Here is a 21,822-nt window from a genome sequence, read left to right as displayed (position 1 = left end):
ATTGCCATAAATAGGGGCCAGAAATTTGTTCTTTCACAGTTCTAGAGAAGAGAGATCTGAAATCAAGGGTTCTGCAGGGTCTTGCCCCTTTTAAAGGCCCAAGAGGAGTCCTTCCTTGCCTCTCTGTAGCGTCTGGTGGCTTCCAGCTGCCTTTGGCGTTCTTGGGCTTGTAGCTTCATCACTCCAGTCTTTGCCTTCTTCCCCTGGCCTTCCTGTGTGTGTGTGTCTATGTCTGTGTGTGTGTTTCCTCTCCTCTTGCAAGGGCACCCGTCATTGGATTTAGGATCTGCCTTAATTCAGTCTGACTTCATTTTATCTAACCAGATCTTTAAAGACTCTGTTGCCAAGTAAGGTCATCCTCTGAAGTTTCAGCTGGGAATAAATTTGGAGGGGACACCATTCAATACACTACAGAAATCGTATTGCAGTTTTAAGATTTTCTGAGAGAGGACTCAACATGCCCTTGAGGCTACATTGATGCTTTATTATCGAAGGTTTCTTTCCTCATTGCTGCTGTAGATGGCCCTCAAAATGATTTCCACTGGGTCAGGAACTCACTTGTCACTTTAGGAACAGATTTTGCTTTTCCATTTCTACATGTAAATATCTTGATATGAAAAGGGGCTTATCATAAGAGCTATCATCTGGATTACAGATAAGTCTTGCTTAGTTAAAGCACTGTCTGAATTTTACGTGTTTTAATGATATTTAGAGCAATGAAATTATACTGTCCACATTTAATACTGTAAACAGTAAAACTGAGGTGTAAAGGGAAGATGGTAATAATGTGTCCAAACAAATGGCTGCTGGCCCTCTCGGATCTTTGGAATTAATTCAATTGTCACTACATTGTGATTTCTTTAAGAAATTAGAACTTTTAGCTCTCTGTAGTTAGAATACCTTTGAACCTTAATGCATCAGTGCCCTTCAATAGCATAATACAAATTGATCTAATATATACTGTCAATGGAGTATTTTCTTTTTTAAAGGTTGAAGATTGGTTTTTCCTACATGATTTCTCTAAAATAAAAAACAAAAAGAATTAAAAAAAAAAAACCCTAGTGTTGAGTGTGAACTACACGTCAGACACTGTTCTAAGAGCTTAGGTGCATAACTGATTTAGTCCTCACGTCAGCTCTGTGCAGTTCCCAGGCCAGGGATTGAACCCTCACCACAGCAGCGACCAGAGCCTCTGCGTGACATTTGACATTGTTGGATCCTTCACCACTGTACCACAAGAAAACTCCTGAAGTAGCCTCTTATTTAATTTTCCCCATTTTGTAAATCAGGAAACTGAGATTAAGGCATCTGGCCTAAGTCACGATGAGACAGAAAAAACTATGTTTTAAACTTAGTCCAGCTTAAGTGTATGCTTTTACTCTTTGAAATAGTTAGAAATGCTTTTAAATAATTGTAGTCTCTTTGTTTTACCTTTCTGGCATTTGAGTAATTTCACTTTTTCCTCCTTTCTTCCCCTAACTTACTGAATGTTCATCTACTTATCCCATGATTTGTGCTATAAACCGCATGCTCTGCAAACCGTGTTGTAAACAGTGTTTGAAATGAGAAGGAAGGGATGGATGTACTATTACAGAGAAAAGTATTGAACCCTCCTCTCTAGATGCTGATTCTTCAAGATCCATTGTGGACTCCTAAAGAGAGATGTGCAGTAAATAAAGGAAGCCTTGGGGCCAAATGTTGTCTGGCCTTCCTTTGGCAAAGTGCACAGCGCACAGTGCCCTGCTGTGCATTGGAGATTAAATTCACTTCTGTCTTCATTCCTTCTTTAAGAAGATGAGGCAAATAATGTATTTTTATTTTATTTTGCTGTGTTCTTAGGCCTTTTTTGTTGACTCCATTTGATTTTGGAATAAAGTGAGATATAAACAAATTATTTTAGCCATAGGCACAGACTCTTTAGAAAGACTGAAAAGACAATATATAGGTACTCAAGAAGTTTAATAGCTTTCCTCTTTCTTCTTTTGGCTGTCCCTGTGTCATATGGGCCACAGGGATCCCGGGTCAGGGATCAAATCCATGCCATAGCAGCAACCTGAGCCACAGTAGTGGTACTGGATCTATAACCTGCTGAGCCAGTGGAGAACTCCAGTAGCTCTCTCTCTCTCTTTTTTTTTTTTTTTTTTTTTTTTTTTTGGCTTTTTAGTGCTGCACCCAAGGCATATGGAGGTTCCCAGGCTAGAGGTCGAATCAGAGCTACCACTGCTGGCCTATACCGCAGCCATAGCAGCACAGGATCCAAGCCATATGTGCAACCTACACCACAGTTCATGGCAACGCCAGATCCATAACCCACTGAGCGAGGCCAGGGATCGAATCTTCAACCTCATGGTAACTAGTCAGATTAGTTTCCGCTACACCACAACAGGAACTCCTCCAGTAGCTCTCTTCATTTTAAGTTTTAGCATTGTTACTTAGTACCCATTGGGTTTCTTTTTCTCTTTCTTGAAATACATTAAAACCTGAGTATTACATGCTTTGAACTACAGAAATTCGTAGCATTTAATATAAAGGTATGTTTAATAATCGTTTCAAAGGAAATAATGGTTGAACAATTCTGAGTGATTTTTATTTTCATATTTTTAAAATTTAAAATTGTTACCTGTAGGAGTTCCTGCAGAGGCACAGTGGGTTAAGAATCTGGCATTGCTGCAGCTATGGCACAGGTCACAGCTGTGGCTCAGATTTGATCCCCGCCCAGGAACTTCCATATGCAGCAGGTATGGGTGAAAAAGAAAAAAAAATTGTTATCTGTAGAGTAAATCTTTTTTGAGTCAGTGAATGATTTGTCTCTTAAGAATGTTTATTACGTTTTCGGGGGGTTCCTGTCGTGGCGCAGCAGAAATGAATCTGACTAGGAACCATGAGGTTGCGGGTTCGATCCCTGGCCTCCCTCAGTGGGTTGGGGATCTGGCGTTGCCGTGAGCTATGATGTAAGTTGCAGACATGGCTTGGATCTGGCATTACTGTGCCTCTGGCATAGGCCAGCAGCAATGGCTCCAATTAGACCCCTAGCCTGGGAACCTCCTTATGCCGCTGGTGTGGCCCTATAAGAACAAAAGACAAAAAAAAAAAAAAAAAAAGAATACTTATTACATTTTAATCAGAAAATATTAAAAAATGAAAAATATATTAACTCAGATTTATTACAGTTTTACACATGGTTTAACCTGTTTTTGTGCTCTAAATGTGCCAAAGGTTTATACTGTACCATTACATACTTGTTTTGTTTGTGTGATTATTCTCTGCTCAATTTAATGATAAATTTGTAAAGGTTAGATACCAACTTTTAGACTTCACATAGAGTGTTAGTCATTTTAGGTTAAGCTGTTAGTACAGATTTTTGCTGATTAACAGTGGAGACTGTGGCAGTCTCTTATTGAGAAACCCTAAACTTTCTAGAGAAAAGTGTAAATTGTTAGAGTTTTTCTGTTTTTTTCATCTGTAACTTTTTTTTCCATTCTGATAGGAGTTGCTTTTTTTTTTTTTTTTTTTTTAATTTTATGGCCATACTCACGGCAAATGGAATTCCCAGGCCAAGGATGAAATCCCAGATGCAGCTGCAGCAACGCCAGATCCTCCCACTGTGCCAGGCCAGGGGTCGAACATGCACTTTCGCAGCAACTGGTTGGATTCTTAACCCACTGTACCACTGCAGGAATTCTGAGAGTTGCTTTTTTTTGTTTTGCTTTGTTTTTTTAATTTTATTGGAGTATAGTTGACTTAATGTTGTATTAGTTTCTCTGTTGTTTTTAATTTGTTTAGCTGGAATTTGAGGAACTCTTTGCTTTGTTCTTCTAACGTTAATGATGGTAATTCCAACTACTTTCTTTCTTTATTAGATATTCCTCTTCGTCAGGTTATTGCCGAGGAGTGTGTTGCTTTTATGTTAAACTGGAAAGAAAATGAGTACCTTACGCTTCAGGTTCCTGCATTTCTGCTTCAGAGTAATCCATATGTAAAGGTAATTCGTGTTTAATCTAAATAAAAGGATTATTTGGGTGGGATTATTGGACCAGTTTCTTTAGATCTATACTACTTAGGGATCTTGTCCATTTTCTAAGATGCAGTGAAAGATTGGACAAATGCTTATTGGTTTATAGGTAAAAGTATAGCTTTTGATAATTCAGGCACTTGAGTTTGCCCTTCCTAATATTTTTTCCTAATACACCACAGTTATGAGAATGCCAGCAAGAATTTAGTTAGGAGCCAATGTTTTGGTATAATCCTAAACTAGTGAGATTTTAATCAGCTTTTCTTACATTAATTGATGTAATCAAACCCTGGTTTCAGCTCTGTAATACCCAGGTCTGCCTGGGTTGAACTGGGGGAGCAGTCAAGGCTGAGCTGCACCCTTTTTCCATCTGAGCAACTTACCCTTGGTTAGACCCCACTAAACTCTCTTAAGTTGATGCCTGATTCTTATTAGTGTATTTGCTTCTTATTAGTAATTATCTCCATATGAAGGCATTTAGTGAACTGAGGGTAGGTTATTCGTGTATTCTCATTTCTTAATTACATCTATTTTGTACAACTGAAAATGCTTCTGGGTGAAGAAAATGTCAAAAATAAAGATATACAGAGTTCCCATCGTGACGCAGTGGTTGGCAAATCCAACTAGGAACCATGAGGTTGTGGGTTCGGTCTCTGCCCTTGCTCAGTGGGTTAACGATCCGGCGTTGCCGTGAGCTGTGGTGTAGGTTGCAGATGCGGCTCGGATCCCGCGTTGCTGTGGCTCTGGCATAGGCTGGCGGCTACAGCTCCGATTTGACCCCTAGCCTGGGAACCTCCCATATGCCGTGGGAGCGGCCCAAGAAATGGCAAAAAGACAAAAAAATAAATAAATAAAAAATAAAGATATACAAAAGATTTTCCGTAAGATTTTATCTTTCATGTGTTGATGTTATGTTTACCCTGAATAAACAGTGAGCTTTTCTCCTTTTCTCATCTGGCAGTTAAAAAAACCAAAACATTTCATGATTTAACATTTTTTTTTTTGTATGTGTTTGGTCCTTCAGATTTCCTTATTCTTCTCTTAATGCTTGGTATTACCTTTTGTTCTTATCTGCCTCATTTCATCTTTAGTACATTGTCCCTTAAATCAGTGACTGTCTTGGAACCTTGCAAGACTGTACCAATTTGTTTTTGGTTATTTGTTTCTTCCTCCTTATTTCATGTCTAAAAACTGAAATGAGCTCAGTCTAAAAACTGAGCTCATTTCAGTCAACCCTTTGAAGACTTATTGATTTCTTTTGTTTTGTCCTTCTTTTTGTCTTCTTCAAGGTGTTCATAAAAATATATTATCATACTTGAGTCATACTTCTCTTTGGAATTTCAGACATTGGATTCTGTTTTTTTGACTGAACTTTGTGAGGTAGGAGTTTCTAATATTTAGGGTATTTGTCTGATTATGCTCAGCAGTCCCTTTGTCTTTAGTAAACTCTCAGAGGAGAGCCTGTTTTGTTCAAGATTATCATCTCCACTTAGACTGGTAGCTTGGTGCTCAGTGCAGTAGCTTCTCTCTTTGCTTCTCTTGGCAGTGAATTCTGTGAAGCCATGTGCCAGAAGGGCTGGGCATGTGTGTGAGGGCCTGCAGTGTGGAAGGGCACAGGATGTTGTGTTGTAGGTTGCCTAACCTTGGGCTGGGTTATCTCACTACTTCCTGCACGTCCCCCTGTTCTGGCTACAGAGGAGGAAGGATATGTGGTGACCTTGCTGCAGAGCCACTGGGGCATCTCATGGTCTCACCTGGGTTAGGGTTTTGTGTGCCTAACCTAGCTGGCCCCTTACTCCCTTGTTAATGTCAGGGGGAAAAGAATCAGAGAAAGAAGTCTAGAGTCAGGAATTTTATATATATATATAAAATATGCATGTATGTATGTATATTTTAGGGCCTTTCCTTACTTCCTTCCTTTCTTTCTCACAACATATGGTGGTTTCCAGGCTAGGGGTCCAGCTACAGCTGCTGGCCTACACCACAGCCACAGTAACATTAGATCCGAGCGGAGTCTGCGACCTGCACCACAGTTCACAGCAACGCCAGATCCTTAACCCACTGAATGAGGCCAGGGATGGAACCCGCAATCTCACGGTCGGATTCGTTTCCACTGCACCACGATGGGAACTCTGGGATTATATTTTTTTTAATTATACAATTTGGAGTTCCCTGGTGGCCTAGCTGTTAAGGATCCAGCTTTGTCACTGCTGTGGTATAGGTTCGATCCGTGGCCCAGGAATTTCTGCATACTTTGGGTGTGGCAAATAAATAAATAAAGTTATACAGTTTGGAGCAGCTTCCAAATTACAAATTTGGTGAGGACTATATATACTTATGGAAAGGGAAGAGTCTGGAAGGATATAAACAGTCATTATCTCTGAGTAGTGAAATACTAGGTGATTTTAGTCAATTTTATTTTCCATTGTATTACATATTTTTTATTTCTTTGACAATGTATTATCAAACAAAGCACAGGAGAAAATCCTAAGCATGTGACTAAAATATGACATTTTAAAATAATAAAAACTGCCTCTCCTCTCCCCTGGATGAAGGTGGGAGGTGGTGTAGTGTACTGGAAAATGTACAGGATCTATGGGCGCTTGGATTATAAGAGTCTGGCTGGTGGGAGGCAGAGGGGAGGTTGGTGGTAGGACAGAGACCTCGGCCTTCGCCTTCATGGCCTTGTAAGCTCTGGGAGCTTCTCCTTCCCCACTTTTTCATCTCTCCCGCTCCCTGCCATGCCAGCTCTGTCTGTGGTGCCCTGGTGCTCAGGGGCCCCTGCACACACAGTGCCTTCTCATACTCCTGTGCGGGCGAGCACTCCTTGTTCACTTGGCAGGGATGCCCTTCCCCCTTTTGCCTGTTGCTGTAGTTTCTTTGAGGCTTTCCGTACTTCCTTTCTCCACAGATTTGCTCTTCTCATTACTGTTGTACTGTGGACATGTTTCTTTTGTTGAGATTATACTGTGTAGTAAATTATTTGTTCACCTCTCTGCTCTGTGAGCTTCTTGAGGACAGTTAATTTTTATATTCTCAGTACTTTGCTTGATACCCAGCACGTAGGAGATGCTCAAAAATGTTTGTGGGAGTTCCCGTCGTGGCGCAGTGGTTAATGAATCCGACTAGGAACCATGAGGTTGCAGGTTCGATCCCTGGCCTTGCTCAGTGGGTTAAGGATCTGGTGTTGCTTGAGCTGTGGTGTAGGTCGCAGACAGGCTCAGATCCCGTGTTGCTGTGGCTCTGGCATAGGCCAGTGGCTACAACTCCAATTTGACCCCTAGCCTGGGGATCTCCATATGCCGCGGGAGCGGCCTAGAAAAGGCAAAAAGACAAAAAGACAAAAAGACAAAAAAAAAAAAGAATGTTTGTGGAAGTCAACTGACTTGAGACCCAATACCTCTGAATAATCCTTACTTTAAAGTGAATTTTCTTGCTTAATGTAGTGACCTTCAGTTAAGCGTGTGCTTTCTGACAACAGAAAATGAAGTGGAGAACCGCAGGAAATACCTTGCATGTGTTGTGATCCTGGTTGTCAGAGAAGAGTGCTTGCCTGCAGTCGGCAAGTAGGCTGAAATGTTCTACTAGACCAGGGACCCTTGATTTCCATTCACACAGCATAGCTAGGGCGTTTGACACCATTTTCACTAGCTTTAGGAAGCACCAGGATTCTTGTACATTTCCTTAGGTATGATCCTGGAGTTGTGGTTATGTAGGAAAATGTCCTGTCCTTAAAGATGCGTTTTCAAGTACGACCGGGGTGTAATGTCGTGTCTGCAACTACTGTAATAAAATTTAATAGTGTAGATAGATAAAAAAAACCAAATATGGCAGAATATCCACAGTAAATCAAGTATACAGGTGTTTATTGGACTGTTCTTTCAGTATTTGTATGTTTCAAATTTTGGGGGGAAAAGCACTTTTCCCTTTGAACCTTTTTCATAATCCTGCCTTCTTGAGCAATGGACTTGGCATATAAGCTTCTTTCTTTCTCTATGTATTTTGGGGCTGTCTTTTTTTGCCTTTCGCTCTCTGCCCTTTCACTCTTTATTTCTGGGTCCTTCCTACACCTTCGGTCCTGAAGGCTGCCCTTATTCAGATCATTCACTTTCAAGAATCTGTCCTTTAATTCTACCTCCTTAGTTCAATAGTAGCTCTACACCCAGTTTCTGTCATTTTTCTTGGGGAAAAGTTGCTCTTAGTCTTGTTCCTTTATTCTGCCAACTTCAATGTCCATATTTTTTTCTTCATCTTTTCATTAAAAATTTAAGAAAATAATTAATGTGTGTGTTTGAGTGAAATTTAAGCACTATTTTAATGTCATCTCTGGGCTTTTACAGTTATCCTTGTAGTGTATATGTTCCATTATGTGCTTTTTTTTTTTAACCCCCTGTGGGATCATAACTATGTGTTTAGCACCTTTTCCCCCCACTTAATAGATCACATGCCTCTTTCTATTGTCTCAATTTTGTTCTCATTAGACTATAATTGTTTAGAAACAAGGAGGTTCATAATAAGATGGAACCAAGGGATCCTCTTCCCAGATCCACTTGAGACCTGTCAGTGGACAGTGAGCTCTGAATTCCTCAGTGGTGGGATAGCAGGCTCAACAAATAACTGCACTTTCTGTGTAATGGGCGGTTATCTATCTCTCTTCAACTGTTCTTCAATAGTAGAAATAGCATGTATGACATTACAGATTATCTCTTGTGTATTTTCTGTTTGGTTTTCATGTTACAGCTTGGACAGCTTTTAGCAGCTACATGCAAAGAACTTCCAGGCCCTAAAGAAAGCAGACGGACTGCTAAAGACCTTTGGGAAGTTGTCGTTCAGATCTGTAGTGTGTCCAGTCAACACAAAAGAGGAAATGACGGCAGAGTTAGTTTAATAAAGCAGAGGGAATCTACATTAGGTATAATGTATCGGTATGTTTGGGTTGTTTTTTTTTTTTAGCTATTTATTTATACTCTTTGTACTGTTTCAAGAACATCTACCATGATCCTTGTGTACCATAAAGATGGACAGTGGGAGAATTCTCTGGTGCTGATGTCTGACGGACTTGTCTGATACAGCCACCTCTGGAAATACCTTGTTTCTTTGTTACTTTCAGAGACTACCCATTAATCATTTAATATAATCAACCTAAATTCAACATCAACAGTGGTAGTACTGAAGATGTCACATGTAATTAAAACAGGAAAGAAATGTTATTAGGGTAGTATGACACTAGAGTATTACACTCTTTATACAGGCATAACTGGAAAATTACGGATAAACCTTTGCCTCTAATTTACTTTCTTGATGTTATGTTTAATTTCTAATATTAAATGTATATGCAAATACTTGTGTTTTTCATAGGAGTGAGCTGCTTTCTTTTATCAAAAAATTACGGGTAAGTTTTATAAAAGTTGATTGAATTACTATTGCTGATTTCTGTAGAATATGACTAAAAATATCGAGTGTTTAAGTGCTGATCATTTGAGTAATCTGTTAATGTGTCTTTTATCTTCAGTGATCATATTTTGGAAGATGAGAGAATCTGTATGGAGTTTATTTTGCATTTACCTTACCATGTGTTACTGAAAAGAACAGATTTTTTTTTTTTTAATTGTAAGAAGTCTTCATAATAGAGCTAGATGTGTGAAGCCTAGCTTTAACTTTTATTGATAAGATTAATGGCATATTTATTTATTGGATATAGATTCCATCCTTTTAAGTGTTATTTTAAGGAATTAAAAGTCAAAAATTTTTAGAGGTAGCTGGAAGTACTAGCTGGAAGGAGCTCTCTTTACTCAGTTTCAAAAGATGTGGACACCTAAATTTGATCATTTTTGTGTAAATTGTATGCTGTGGTTTCTTTCATGAGATTTAAAAATAAAGTTGATCTTTAGTGTGCTCTAAACTAAAGCAGATGGTAACTTTCAAAGGGGTAAGAATCTTTTGAAAGAAAATACTTGCTATCCTTGAGATTGGTGGGAGAAATATTAAAATATATGTAATTAAGGATTCTGTGTTTTCTTTCTCATAGGAACCATTGGTTTTGACTATTATTTTATCACTCTTTGTGAAACTTCACAATGTTCGGGTCAGTATTGCATGATTTTATTTAAAAACGTCTTTGAAGGAAATTTCCTTTTAAGTCACGCTTTTTCCTTTCTTTTTAAGGAGGATATCGTGAATGACATTACAGCTGAACACATTTCTATTTGGCCATCGTCCATCCCCAAGTAAGAAGTATTATATCTTACATTTTATTAAATTGTTTATGTGTTTAGAAACCATCCTGACTGATACAGATAACCTGGGATAATTTGATTAAAAGGCTATATAGTCTGTTAGGATTCTACAGCCAACTTTGTGTTTCTCTGTTACAGTAATAAATATTCCTAAAACTTAGGAGTAAGGCCTAAGATATACTAGCCTTAGGTAGAACTTAGATGGTCTTTAAGTAGTCCTAATTCCTTACCAGTGGTGGAACTGAAAAATTGAGGTGAATGAAAGAATGACTTTCCAATACTTGGTTGTCAGAGGTTCCCAGCCCTTTTTAGTTGCCTTAAAAAGTTTTAGGTTCCCAGCCCTTTTTAGTTGCCTTAAAAAGTTTTTTCAAGAAATCTTCCCTCTTACTTTCTTCATGGAAGAATCACAGTGAGATGACGGGGGGAATTTTTCTAGGGGAGAAGAAAATGTTTCTTTTCTGGAGGAAGAAACCATTTACCTTTTTCTCTTCTCCCACAGCACCTTCTTATTTAGGAGAGTCTATTTGTTTCTTCACAAAAGTTACTTTTCCTTTTCTCCCTCCCTGTTAGTCGTCTTCTCTGTGCCTGAAGCGCAGGTCTAGGCCTTATTTTATTGCTCTTAGTGGCATCTTTGAAGAAAAAAAGATTGTAGTAGGTGGAAAGCAGGCAATGGAATGAGAGTCATTTGCTTGCATCTCGGTCGTAGAGGGTGAGTTCTCTGTCTCAGGCAGGATCGGAGGGTCGGAAGTGGGTGGTGACCTTTCCCTCCTCTTATGGAGGCTTGTTCCCCACAGGAGCACCACGCTTCCCTGAAGCAAATAACTGCAGATTTTTACATACAATTAGGTATATTAGGTAGCAGTCCTAGGATCAGACAGAGGTCAATTTTGCCTTTTTAATTAACAGTTGTAACACCACTTTGGTGTTACCTCTTTGGCCTAAGTTTAGACTGTAAACTAATGATTGATTTTGCAGTGTGTTTATAAACGAGGCAAAAGAATGGTTTACCATAGAGGCTCTGAGCCAGAGGGTTTGAGTCCCAGCCTCTCCACTAAATCAGGTATATGACGTTGGGTTAGTTGCTTTCTCTGCCAATTTCCTCATCTGTAAAATGGGTATAAGAATAGTACCTACCTTGTAAGAATTAAGCAATATACTTTCTGGACTTCCCTTGTGGCCTGCAGCATAACTATGCAGCGTTGTCACTGCTACGGCTTTGGTTCCATCTCTGGTGCTGAGAGTGTAGCCAACCCATTAAATAATAATAATAATATACCTTCTAAGCTAGGTGTTTAGAATAAGTGTTACCAAGTCCAAGCTTGTACCGGCTCACCATGCAACAGGCTGATAAGCTGAGAGATGAGTTACTGGGGTAGGAAGTAATGATTGTTTGGAGAGTCAGCAGACCAAGACTGGTATTCCAAAGAATTAGATCTCAGGCTTCTTTTAATACTAAAAGGGGAGGAGGTGTGGTTGGTTGTTGCAGACTTCTTATTGGAATCCTTTGTTCTTGCATCTTTCCATGTCATGATGTTCCTCTAAACCTCCCATAGAACAAATATTATTCTCTGTTCTGTAACTTTTTATCTCGATATGAATGGTAAAGTGTTATACCTTTAAAGGTCAGAGCCTTGAGAATGGGCCATCCCGTATATTTCAGGTTATATGCAACGTTCTTGTAGCAAAAGCAATAAAATACAAAGCTTTTAAGGTAAAGGAAACAGATCCAAAATGGAATCATTTGTTTTCCCCTATTGTGTAAGGACTGCCACCTAATAGGCTTTAACTGTTATTTTCATGATAAAATTATTTTAATGTAAATCAACCCAGAGTAAAAAAAAATGTGACTAAATATTTGACTGACAAGAGAATTTCTCTTGAGTGAGTCTTCATTGACTCATGGTGTCAGTGGATGGCATGGATTAAATATGACTTTTTAAAATTGTTTCATATGTAGATAGAATTGTTAGACTTAGCATTTTGTAAATTTCTAGAAAATATAATCATAAACTAGTTTAACTCAAGCAGTTGTAAATAAATTAGTTGTATATAATTAAAGAGGTGGGTATTTGCTAATAGCACCACAATACTTTCCCACTATACTGGGAACAGTGCTTACTTATGGTAAAATATAACCCCTCAGGGCAACAGAAATACTTTGTCCAGGATCACCTTGTAAATTAATAGAGCCAGGACTTGAACCTCAGGTGTTTCTCAATCCAGAGCCTGTTTTCTCTACCAGAGGGTCTCACTGCATCTGGGAGGTAGGAGCTGTCAGTGTGTTTCTTGGGTGCTGGCCTGGACTTTATCCTCAGTTCTACCTCCTCATTCTTTACCTCAAGACTTGCAGGTTTGACCAGGCTCGCAGTAGCTGGTCCCATTCCCTACCCTTTTTTTGGATTGTTTGTTGCTTCCAAATGCACTGAAGGGATACTTGCCACCTCTAACCCCTAACCCTGTGAGGGCCAGTGAGTATCTAACCCAGAGAAGTTAGTTACCCTTATAAGAAGCCATAAGATGGATTTAAGGCCACAAAGCAGTATTGTTAGTGCTTGAGCCCTTGTTTTTTGTAGCTTCTTCTAGATAACAGAACTTAAAAATCATTTGAGGAATTTTTATGAGTCTGTCTCTTTAATATTGTTGCCTGTAAATTGTACGTAAAAGGTACTGATAGGGTTTTGATGTTACCACTTTTATATCCTTTGTGTTGTAAAACAAGTTTAGAGATAACTTTTTTTAGAGTGGGCTTCTTTGGCATTTGGGAAGAAAAAGGGAAACAAAAATCAGATTGTTTTCAGCCCCTTATAAAAAGTTAGCTTATCACATGTTCTTAGATTTAGTTATTTTCATAGTTTTAAAATACTGCTAGTAATACTTAGCATTATATTTATGGCCTTCTAAATTTTGACTGAGTCTTTTAATTTTTGTTTTTAATAAATGTGTGTATGGAATTTGAAGTTGACTCTTGAAATAGAGATGTTTATTGTCTTTCATTTAGCCTCCAGTCAGTGGACTTTGAAGCAGTGGCGATCACAGTGAAAGAGCTAGTTCGGTATGCCCTCAGTATAAACCCAAACAACCATTCATGGTTAATTATTCAGGCCGACATTTATTTTGGTAAGTTAGATTGTTTTGTGTTTTTCTTTTTTTGTAGCACTTTTAGAAGTGAAAGTAAATATATTACACATTGTTAGAGTATTTTATTAAACTTGTTTTTGACATCTCTGACTCTTTTTCCTAGTTGACAGTAACTGTGATTGTTATTTCTTTTTATTTTGTCTTTTGTCTTTTTGGGGCTGCACCCGAGGCAAATGGAGGTTCCCAAGCTAGGGGTCTAATCGGAGCTACAGCCGCGGGCCTACGCCACAGCCACAGAAACGCCAGATCCTAGCTGCGTCTGCAACCTATGCTACAGCTTACAGCAATGCTGGATCCTTAACCCACTGAGAGAGGCCAGGGATGGAACCTGCGCCCTCATGGATGCTAGTTAGATTTGTTTTTGCTGAACCATTATGGGAACTCTGGAAAAATTTAAGATAATGTTTCTAGTATGTGCATTTGGGAAATACCTCCAAATACTAAATTCTCTACTAGGAAGTTTGACAGAGACATCTGAGCTAAATTTTTCGCTATCAGTTTTAGAAGGAAAGAATCTATCTATACAGCTTCTTTAAAGTGGTTAACAAGTTCCCGTCATGGTGCAGCAGTTAACAAACCTGACTAGCATCCATAAGGACACAGGTTCAATCCCTGGCTTTACTCAGTAGGTTAAGGATCCAGTGTTGCTGTGAGCTGTGGTGTAGGTCGCAGATTTGGCTTGGATCCTGAACTGCTGTGGCTGTGGTGTAGGCTGACGGCTTCAGCTTTGATTTGACCCCTAGCCTAGCTGGAACCTCCATATGCTGCGGTTGGAGCCCTAAAAAGACAAATAAATAAATAAATAAAGTGGTTTTAAAAAAATAAAGGTAATTTTTCTTATTGTCCTGGCCAAGTAAAGAAAGAAAAAAAGAGGTTTAAAAAAAAAAGGCAGTTTTTCTCATTGTTGTCATGGCCAAGTGTTATCCTAGGGTTGTGGTTTGAATCTGCTTTTGTCAAACATGAAGTAATACCTGACTCTTCACAAAAGGCCTTATTTTTCCAGCTTTGTGTATGTTAATGACGGCTAATTCTTTATCTCTGTTTTTTTTCTTTAAGCAACGAATCAGTATTCAGCAGCTCTTCACTATTACCTCCAAGCAGGGGCCGTGTGTTCTGATTTCTTTAATAAGGCTGTGCCCCCAGATGTTTATACAGACCAGGTAAGCTGTTTTGGTGGGCTTGCATCTTACTGCCTCCGTTTTTCTGGCTGCACCTGCGGCATGTGAAAGTTCCTGTGCCAGGGATTGAACCTAGTGCCACAGGAGCAACCCGAGCCACAGCAGTGACAATGCCAGTCCTTCACCTGCTGTGCCACACAGGAACTGCCTCTTCTTGCGTACCCATAAGTGTTTTTCTTTCAGGCCCCTTTTTGTGTGCATTTAGTCATTTCCGTGTATGTGATGGTCACCCCCAAATCAATTGCTCTGGACCAGACTGCTCTCCATATGTCCAGTGCCCACTGACATTGCTGCTTTGATTTCCCAAAAAAACCTCAAACACAACCTTTCCAAAACTCATTCAGCGTTCTCCTTTACAGTTCTCTCCTCCTGATGACCTTCCCACAACAAAACAAAAACAAAAAACCCACCAAAATACCAATCAGCTTTGTTTAGCCCTTTGAGTTAGCCAAGCATAAATCCTGGGTGTTATCCTCTTTCCTGACCCTCCCACCGACAACCACTCAGCCTTCAAGGTGTGTTAATTCTACCTTCTAAATAGCAAATTTTGTTCATTTTCTTTTGATGTGCTAATATCATAATTGAGTAAATGGCATTTTGTAATACTTACAATAATGGCTTTTGAAATATGATTTGAAATTTTTTAGTAACCTGATTTTTAAAATTAATTTCTATTTTTAGAACAGTTTTAGATTCACAGCAAAACTGAGTGAAAAATACAGAGTTCTCATGTACTTTGTGTCCCCACAAACATACAACCAATGTCACGATTTTGACATCCCACATCAGAGTGGTACATTTGTTACAGTTGACATTAATTAGCTTTTGAAAATAATCAGAATTTTGCTTTTGCAGGTAATAAAACGAATGATAAAGTGCTGTTCTTTGCTGAATTGCCACACGCAGGTTAGTTTATAATATTTTGATGTTGGTCTATTTTCATGTATATTAGAGTTTATAATAAGTAAAAGGCATTAGATTGGGAAGTAGCTTTTATTTTTCCACCTCATAATTGCTTAAATTTATGGCATTTAAGAATTTGGCATGTTCTCTAAATTTTTTTAATAGTTAATACAAAATTTTAACCAAAAGGAAAGCAGGAGTTAGATAACATTGGTCTTTGAACTTTATAAATGGAAAACAGCATTTCTCAAGTGTGTTTTCTTAAGAGTAGAAATATATATGAATCATTTAGGAAATGTAAATCAATCTACAATGAGATGGCACTTCACACTCAACTAGGAGGCTGTAAATAAAAGACAGTAACGAGTATTGGTGAAGATCTGGAGAAACTAGAATGCTCATATGTTGCTTGTAGGCATATAAAATGGGGCAATTTCTTTGGAAACCACTTTGGCACTTCTTCAAGAAGTTAAATGTGGAATTACCATATGAGCCTAGGTATATAACCATGAAAACTGAAAACATATGTCCACAGAAGAATTTGTACATGAAATGTTCATAGCAGCATTATTTGTAATAGCCAGAAAGTGGAGACAGCCCATATGTTTATCAGCTGATAAATGGATAAACAAAATTTGGTAACTCCATACAGTGGAATATTATTCAGCCATAAAAGGGAATGAAATACTGATACAAGTTACAACAGGGAGGAACCATGGTAGTTTTATGTTGAATGAAAAAAGCCATATAAAAAAGGCTTTGTATTATATGATTCCATTCGTATGAAATGTTCAGTATTAATAGGCAAACCTATAGAATCAAAATGTAGATTAGTAGTTGCCAGAGACTGGGGGGTGGGGAGGTAGGGGAGGAATGGAGATTGACTGCTGATGGGTATGGAGTTTTTTTGTTGGGGGCATGTAATGAAATGTTTTGGAATTGGTGGTGATGGTTGTACGATTTTGTGAATATACTAAAAGCCACTGGATTTTATACTCTAAGTGTTATATTATGGTGTATGAATTATATTAAAAAAATCTTTAAATTTTTAAAAAGGAGATCAGTATCGTGACCTGCATACCTGATTGAAATGGATCTCTCTTCTATATTTAGCAGACTGGCAGCCTACATCTTGCCAAAATGAGCTTCTCTAGCTGCCAACTGTGAAATAAGGTTTAATTGGATGCTCTATATGTCCTTGAATGCCTGACCCTTCTGTTTGGCAGTTTTCCATTCCCTTCAGTTTTTCATACTGGCTTTTTGCCAGCTTCTCATTCAAGTAAAGCTCTAAAAATTTATGATTTAGGTCACTGGTGAAGAAAATACTGGATAGACACTTGGGTAAGAGTTTTTACAATTAAAATTGGATGGATTCCATAAATATCCCGCTGATCCACTCAGCCTGATCTGCAAGGCCTCTTAAATTAAAATATATCCTTGACATAAGAACCATTAAAAATTACCCCCTCCGAAACCAGTAGAGTCATCCATGAAGACTAGTTATGTGAAACCATTTTCAATTCTTTGTTTATGTAGGTGGCAATTTTATGTCAGTTCCTCAGAGAGATTGACTATAAAACAGCTTTTAAATCACTGCAGGAACAAAACAGGTATGAGTGGTTTTTAAAATAAAATGAAGTTGAGATTTTTCTGCTTAAGAAAGAGGAAGTAACTGAATTCTGTTTTTCAGTCATGATGCTATGGACTCCTACTATGACTACATATGGGATGTTACCATTTTGGAATACTTGACTTGTATCCTTTCATCAACGTGTGTCTGATACTAGAACAGTTCATTTCCGTAAATTAAAGAAGCATTTAATATTGTATCTTTTCCAAGTAAAAAATGAGCAGTGGAGATGCTCTCATGATATTTAATGGTATCAGGATTTTTATTCTTAACTGATTCATATAGATCTTCATCATAAAAGAGGAGAAACAGATAAAAGGCAAATTGCGGTAAGTCATTTTATGCCTTGACCCTTCAATGATAGACTTAATTTCCCTAATACTAAACCATTTCCCATCTCATACAACGTCAGAGTCCTTAATGGCCTGCAAGGCCACATGTGATTTGACCTCTATTCATGCAACTTCCTTTTGCCAACTTCTGCCACACCAGTACCCTTGCTGTTCTTTGAAAATGCCAAGAACTTTCTCCACCAAAATCTTTTGCCTTTGAGATTTTCTCTTTCAGGAACATTCTTTCAACTTCTGTCAGGCCTCTCCTCAGATGTCACCTTCTTAGTGATCATCTCATGAAACAGCAATATCTCTTCATCCCTTCGCCTCCAAAACTTTTATTCTCATTTCCCTTGGAAAACTCTACAGCACTTATCTACATCTGACATGCTGTATATTTACTTATTTGTTGGCTGTCTCCCTGTAAGGATGAAAATTGGTTTCCACATAACTGATACCTAGAATGATGCCTGGCACATATAGGTGCTCATTAGTTACTGGATAGGTAAATTATTTATTTAAATTTGACTTAAAAGCCAAAAATTTACAAATTCATGGCCATTTATACCAGCCTAACATTTGCTGCACCAGTATCAGCATATATATTTTCTCTTGCTCTGTCATTACTAAAGGTATGTGCTGTTATAAGTGTCTTTTAAAGCTTTGTACTTGGACTACATTTTATGGCCATTATTTAGAGGAAACAGAATGATCAAAGCATCTTAAAAAAAAAAAAAAAAAAGAAAAAGGAAAAAAATAGTGCCAGTTCTATTTGATTGAAGCTACTCAAGCTCCCATTTTCAGCCTATCCAAGGCTGGAAGGCAATACTGAACATTTCCCTGTTGCCTGATGGCATTTCCAGATTCTTTCTACTTGCATCTTTTTTTTTTTTTTTGTCTTTTTTGCTCTTTCTTTGGGCCGCTCCCGCGGCATATGGAGGTTCCCAGGCTAGGGGTCAAATCGGAACTGTAGCTGTCGGCCTAGGCCAGAGCCACAGCAACGCGGGATCCGAGCCGCGTCTGCAACCTACACCGAAGCTCACGGCAACGCTAGATCGTTAATCCACTGAGCAAGGGCAGGGACCGAACCCGCAACCTCATGGTTCCTAGTCGGATTCGTTAACCACTGCGCCACGACGGGAACTCCACCTTGCATCATTTTCAAAGCCACTTCTCCTTGGAAGTTTACACCAACCTCCTTACTAGCTCATCTCACCAACTGCCTGGTTGTTCCCTCTACATGCATCAAAATATGTGTAATCAGCTTACTCAGCATCCCTGGCATTCCAAGTTCTGTGGTCACCTTCACTCTTCCTCAGCCTCCCATACCCACAGCCAGGCCTTTTTGAGTGAACTGCTCTTCAGAAGATCTCTCTGCCAGTAATCTATCCCTTTATGTTCTCGATCCCATGTTCCTCATGAACATGTTCAAGTTCATGACTAGGTTCTCCCAGTCTGTCAGCCCTTTCCCAACGTCCCTTCCTTCCCTACTGACCTTGAGTACAGCGTATATCAGTCTGTGCACTGCCAGAGATACTGATTCATTCCTTCTGAGATGAAGCGCTGGATCCACATTTCAAGTTTCCCAGCTAGTTCTGATAACAGAACAGTTTGGGAATCCCTGCTATCCATGGCTGACTGTTGGGACTACTCTGATCAGTATTTTTAGCAACTTTGCTCTGCTGTCCATCACTTCATCTGGAAAAGTCCCAACTCTGAATTAGGAAAAATGTATGCTTTTTTTCCTGAGCTGTTGAGTCCTGTTGGAAAAAGTCCTGCAGCTGTAAACTTGTGCCACTACCAAACCACAGCCTCCAGCCTTAGTGGCCCCCCCCCTTTTTTTTCCCTTCATTTTTCTGCCAGTCATCAGTGGTCTGTGCTCTTTTCAGGGAGTATTTTAGACTTTCTCCCTTTTTCATTTTTAGTAACTTCCATGCCTATGCTTAGGGTAGATGAGGAAAAAAGAAAAAAAGAGCCTGACCAGCTCTCTGCCTTGTGAAAGCTATAGTCTTGGGAATAGTGGCCCTCTGAGACCTAGCTTCACATTCCTGTTTCAAGTCCCTGCTTTCCACTTTTAAAATAATCTATAACTGGAGTTTCCGTTGTGACTCAGTAATAAGAAACCTGACTAGTATCCATGAGGATGTGGGTTTGATTCCTGGCCCCACTCAGTGGGTCAAGGATCCGGCATTTGCCATGAACTGAGGCATAGGTTGCAGACACAGCTTGGATCCAGTGTTGCTATGGCTGTGGCATAGGCCGAGAGCTACAGCTGCAATTTGACCCCTAGCTTTTGGAACTTCTCTATGTCGCAGGTGCAGCTCTGGGGAAAAAAAAAAAAAAAAATCTACAATGTGGCGCAGCAGGTTAAGGATCCTGTGTTGCTGCAGCTGTGATGCAGGTCTCAACTGTGGTACAGGTTCGATCTCTGGCCCAGGAACTTCCATGTGGCATGATGTGGCCAAAAGAAAAATCTGCATCTGTACTCATTGTTAGGGCTGCTCTTTTAGTCAGAGTTACTCCTTGAAGAGGACAAGTTTTTAGGCTTTTGATTCTATCCCTTTCAGTTAGTTATTTCTGTCTCTATATTGCGAGCCACTCCCACAAAACCATTACATTCTGTATAAAAACTTTTCTAGTCTCCCCTGTGGCACAGTGGGTTAAGAATCCGACTGCAGCAGTTCTGGTTGTTGCAGAGGGATGGGTTTGATCCCCTGCCTTACAGAGTGGGTTAAAGGATCAGTGATGCCACAGCTGTGGCGCAGGTTGCACCTGCAGCTCAGCTTCAGTCCTTAGTCTGGGAACTTGCCTATGCCTTGGTTACAGTCGTAAAAAATAAAAATTAAAAAAAAGACTTCCCTTGATGGTGCTTCCACCTTTCTCTTCTCCCTTCTCTGCCTGGTTTTTTTGAATTCTTCGACCCAGGACAGTTTTGGCTTCTTCCATCCCTATTCTAACTGTTCTCAGGGGTCCCCAGATGTCAAAGCCAGTGAATACTTTTCAGTCTTTATCCTATTGTTTATATCACTTTCCCTTTTGAAACTTTTTAATACTTTGGCTTCCCTAACATCATTTTTACTCAGTTCTTTTCCCTGACTCTTCTGCCTTTTGTTTCCCTCGGTCTTCCCCTGACATTTGGTTTTCCCAAGAAGTTAGTCCTTGGGTATTTTCCGATTGCCCTGCACTCTCCCTAGGTAACGTCATCCACTCATGGTTTGGACAACTACCCACCTGGGGTGTGTTATTTCTTACATTTGTTTCCTAGTCCAATTTCTAATATTTTGGGTTTTTATAGCCAGCTGTCTTTGGGTATTTTATTTGAAATAACGCTTTAGTTGTACTCCACTACTAGGCCTTTTCGCATGCATTCTTCCATAATAAAGTGGCGTCATGCAACAAGTCCTCCTGTTCCCTGACCTGACAATCATTTCTGAACAGTCTTGGCTCTTTTCAAGCTACCTATCAGACTAGTCGTTTTTTTTTTTTTTTTAAAAAGGACAAAATTAGCATTTCTTTAGTAAGTATAAAGGTAAGTAAGGTCCTAAAACATGCTCTCACAAAACACTCCATGGCTACTATCATGGATTTTTATCAGACAGAGGTATTTCTTTCTAATCATGAACAAGATGGGGCACTATATATTATAGTGCTAAGCAAGTAGCTAAATATTTACACATTAAAAAGTAAAGCCTTGAAACATGGATTTTTTTTTTTTTTTTTTTTTTTTTTTTTGTCTTTTGTCCTTTTAGGGCTGCACCCGTGGCATATGGAGGTTCCCAGGCTAGGGGTCTAATCAGTGCTGTAGCTGCCAGCCTACACCACAGCCACAGCAACACCAGATCCGAGCCTCGTCTGCCATCTATACCACAGCTCACGGCAACGCCAGATCCTTAACCCACTGAGCAAGGCCAGGGATTGAACCCAAAACCTCATGGTTCCTAGTCAGATTTATTTCTGCTGTGCCACGATGGGAACTCCGTGGATTTTGATTTTTCAAATTGTGTTGTAGGAGTCTTAACTGTAAAAATGTGTCAGATTATTTGTAGAGTTTATTTACTGGGGTTTTTTTTGGTTTTGGTTTGGTTTTTTTTTTTTTTTTTGGTTGGATGGTTGTTTTTATGGCTGCACCTGCAGCAAATGGAAGTTCTTGGGCCAGGGATTGAATCCAAGCCCCAGCTGCAACCTTATGCCACAGTTGTGGCAACACTGGATCCTTTAACCCACTGTGTGAGGCTGGGTATGAACCCACACCTTCACTGCGACCCAAGCTGCTGCAGCTGGATTCTTAACCCACTGCGCCATAGCAGGAAGTCCTTACTGGTATTTTTGGTCAAATAAACTTACATGGATATACTTAACCATTTACGGAAGATTAAGTCTGTAAACTATGGTT

At 39.3% G+C, this 21,822-nt stretch overlaps 1 protein-coding gene across 4 annotated transcripts in view; it reads left to right on the top strand.

The window, feature by feature from the left end:
* Nucleotides 1–21,822, top strand: part of INTS8 (integrator complex subunit 8) — a 57,169-nt gene that overhangs the window by 34,966 nt on the left and 381 nt on the right. For 3 of the 4 annotated variants that reach the window (XM_085022001.1, XM_003125559.6, XM_085022002.1), the window contains exons 16-26: nucleotides 3,861–3,982; nucleotides 8,753–8,937; nucleotides 9,371–9,404; nucleotides 10,041–10,097; nucleotides 10,178–10,239; nucleotides 13,247–13,365; nucleotides 14,443–14,546; nucleotides 15,420–15,470; nucleotides 17,004–17,077; nucleotides 17,158–17,222; nucleotides 17,383–17,426. In XM_085022001.1, the coding sequence (XP_084878127.1) occupies nucleotides 3,861–3,982; nucleotides 8,753–8,937; nucleotides 9,371–9,404; nucleotides 10,041–10,097; nucleotides 10,178–10,239; nucleotides 13,247–13,365; nucleotides 14,443–14,546; nucleotides 15,420–15,470; nucleotides 17,004–17,077; nucleotides 17,158–17,222; nucleotides 17,383–17,426 (917 nt within the window). Of the gene's footprint in view, nucleotides 1–3,860; nucleotides 3,983–8,752; nucleotides 8,938–9,370; nucleotides 9,405–10,040; nucleotides 10,098–10,177; nucleotides 10,543–10,579; nucleotides 13,366–14,442; nucleotides 14,547–15,419; nucleotides 15,471–17,003; nucleotides 17,078–17,157; nucleotides 17,223–17,382; nucleotides 17,427–21,822 lie in introns of all 4 variants that reach the window. The other variant, XR_014843569.1, reaches the window with a different exon arrangement.

The sequence above is a fragment of the Sus scrofa genome, chromosome 4 (assembly GCF_054392235.1).
Source record: "Sus scrofa isolate SSC_HxYL_T2T_F1_AM1 chromosome 4, Sscrofa_HxYL_maternal_Yorkshire_Landrace_v2.0, whole genome shotgun sequence".
Lineage (NCBI taxonomy): Eukaryota > Metazoa > Chordata > Mammalia > Artiodactyla > Suidae > Sus > Sus scrofa.
Note: the sequence above shows the minus strand (reverse complement) of the source record. Positions and strands in the feature narration are given on the sequence as shown.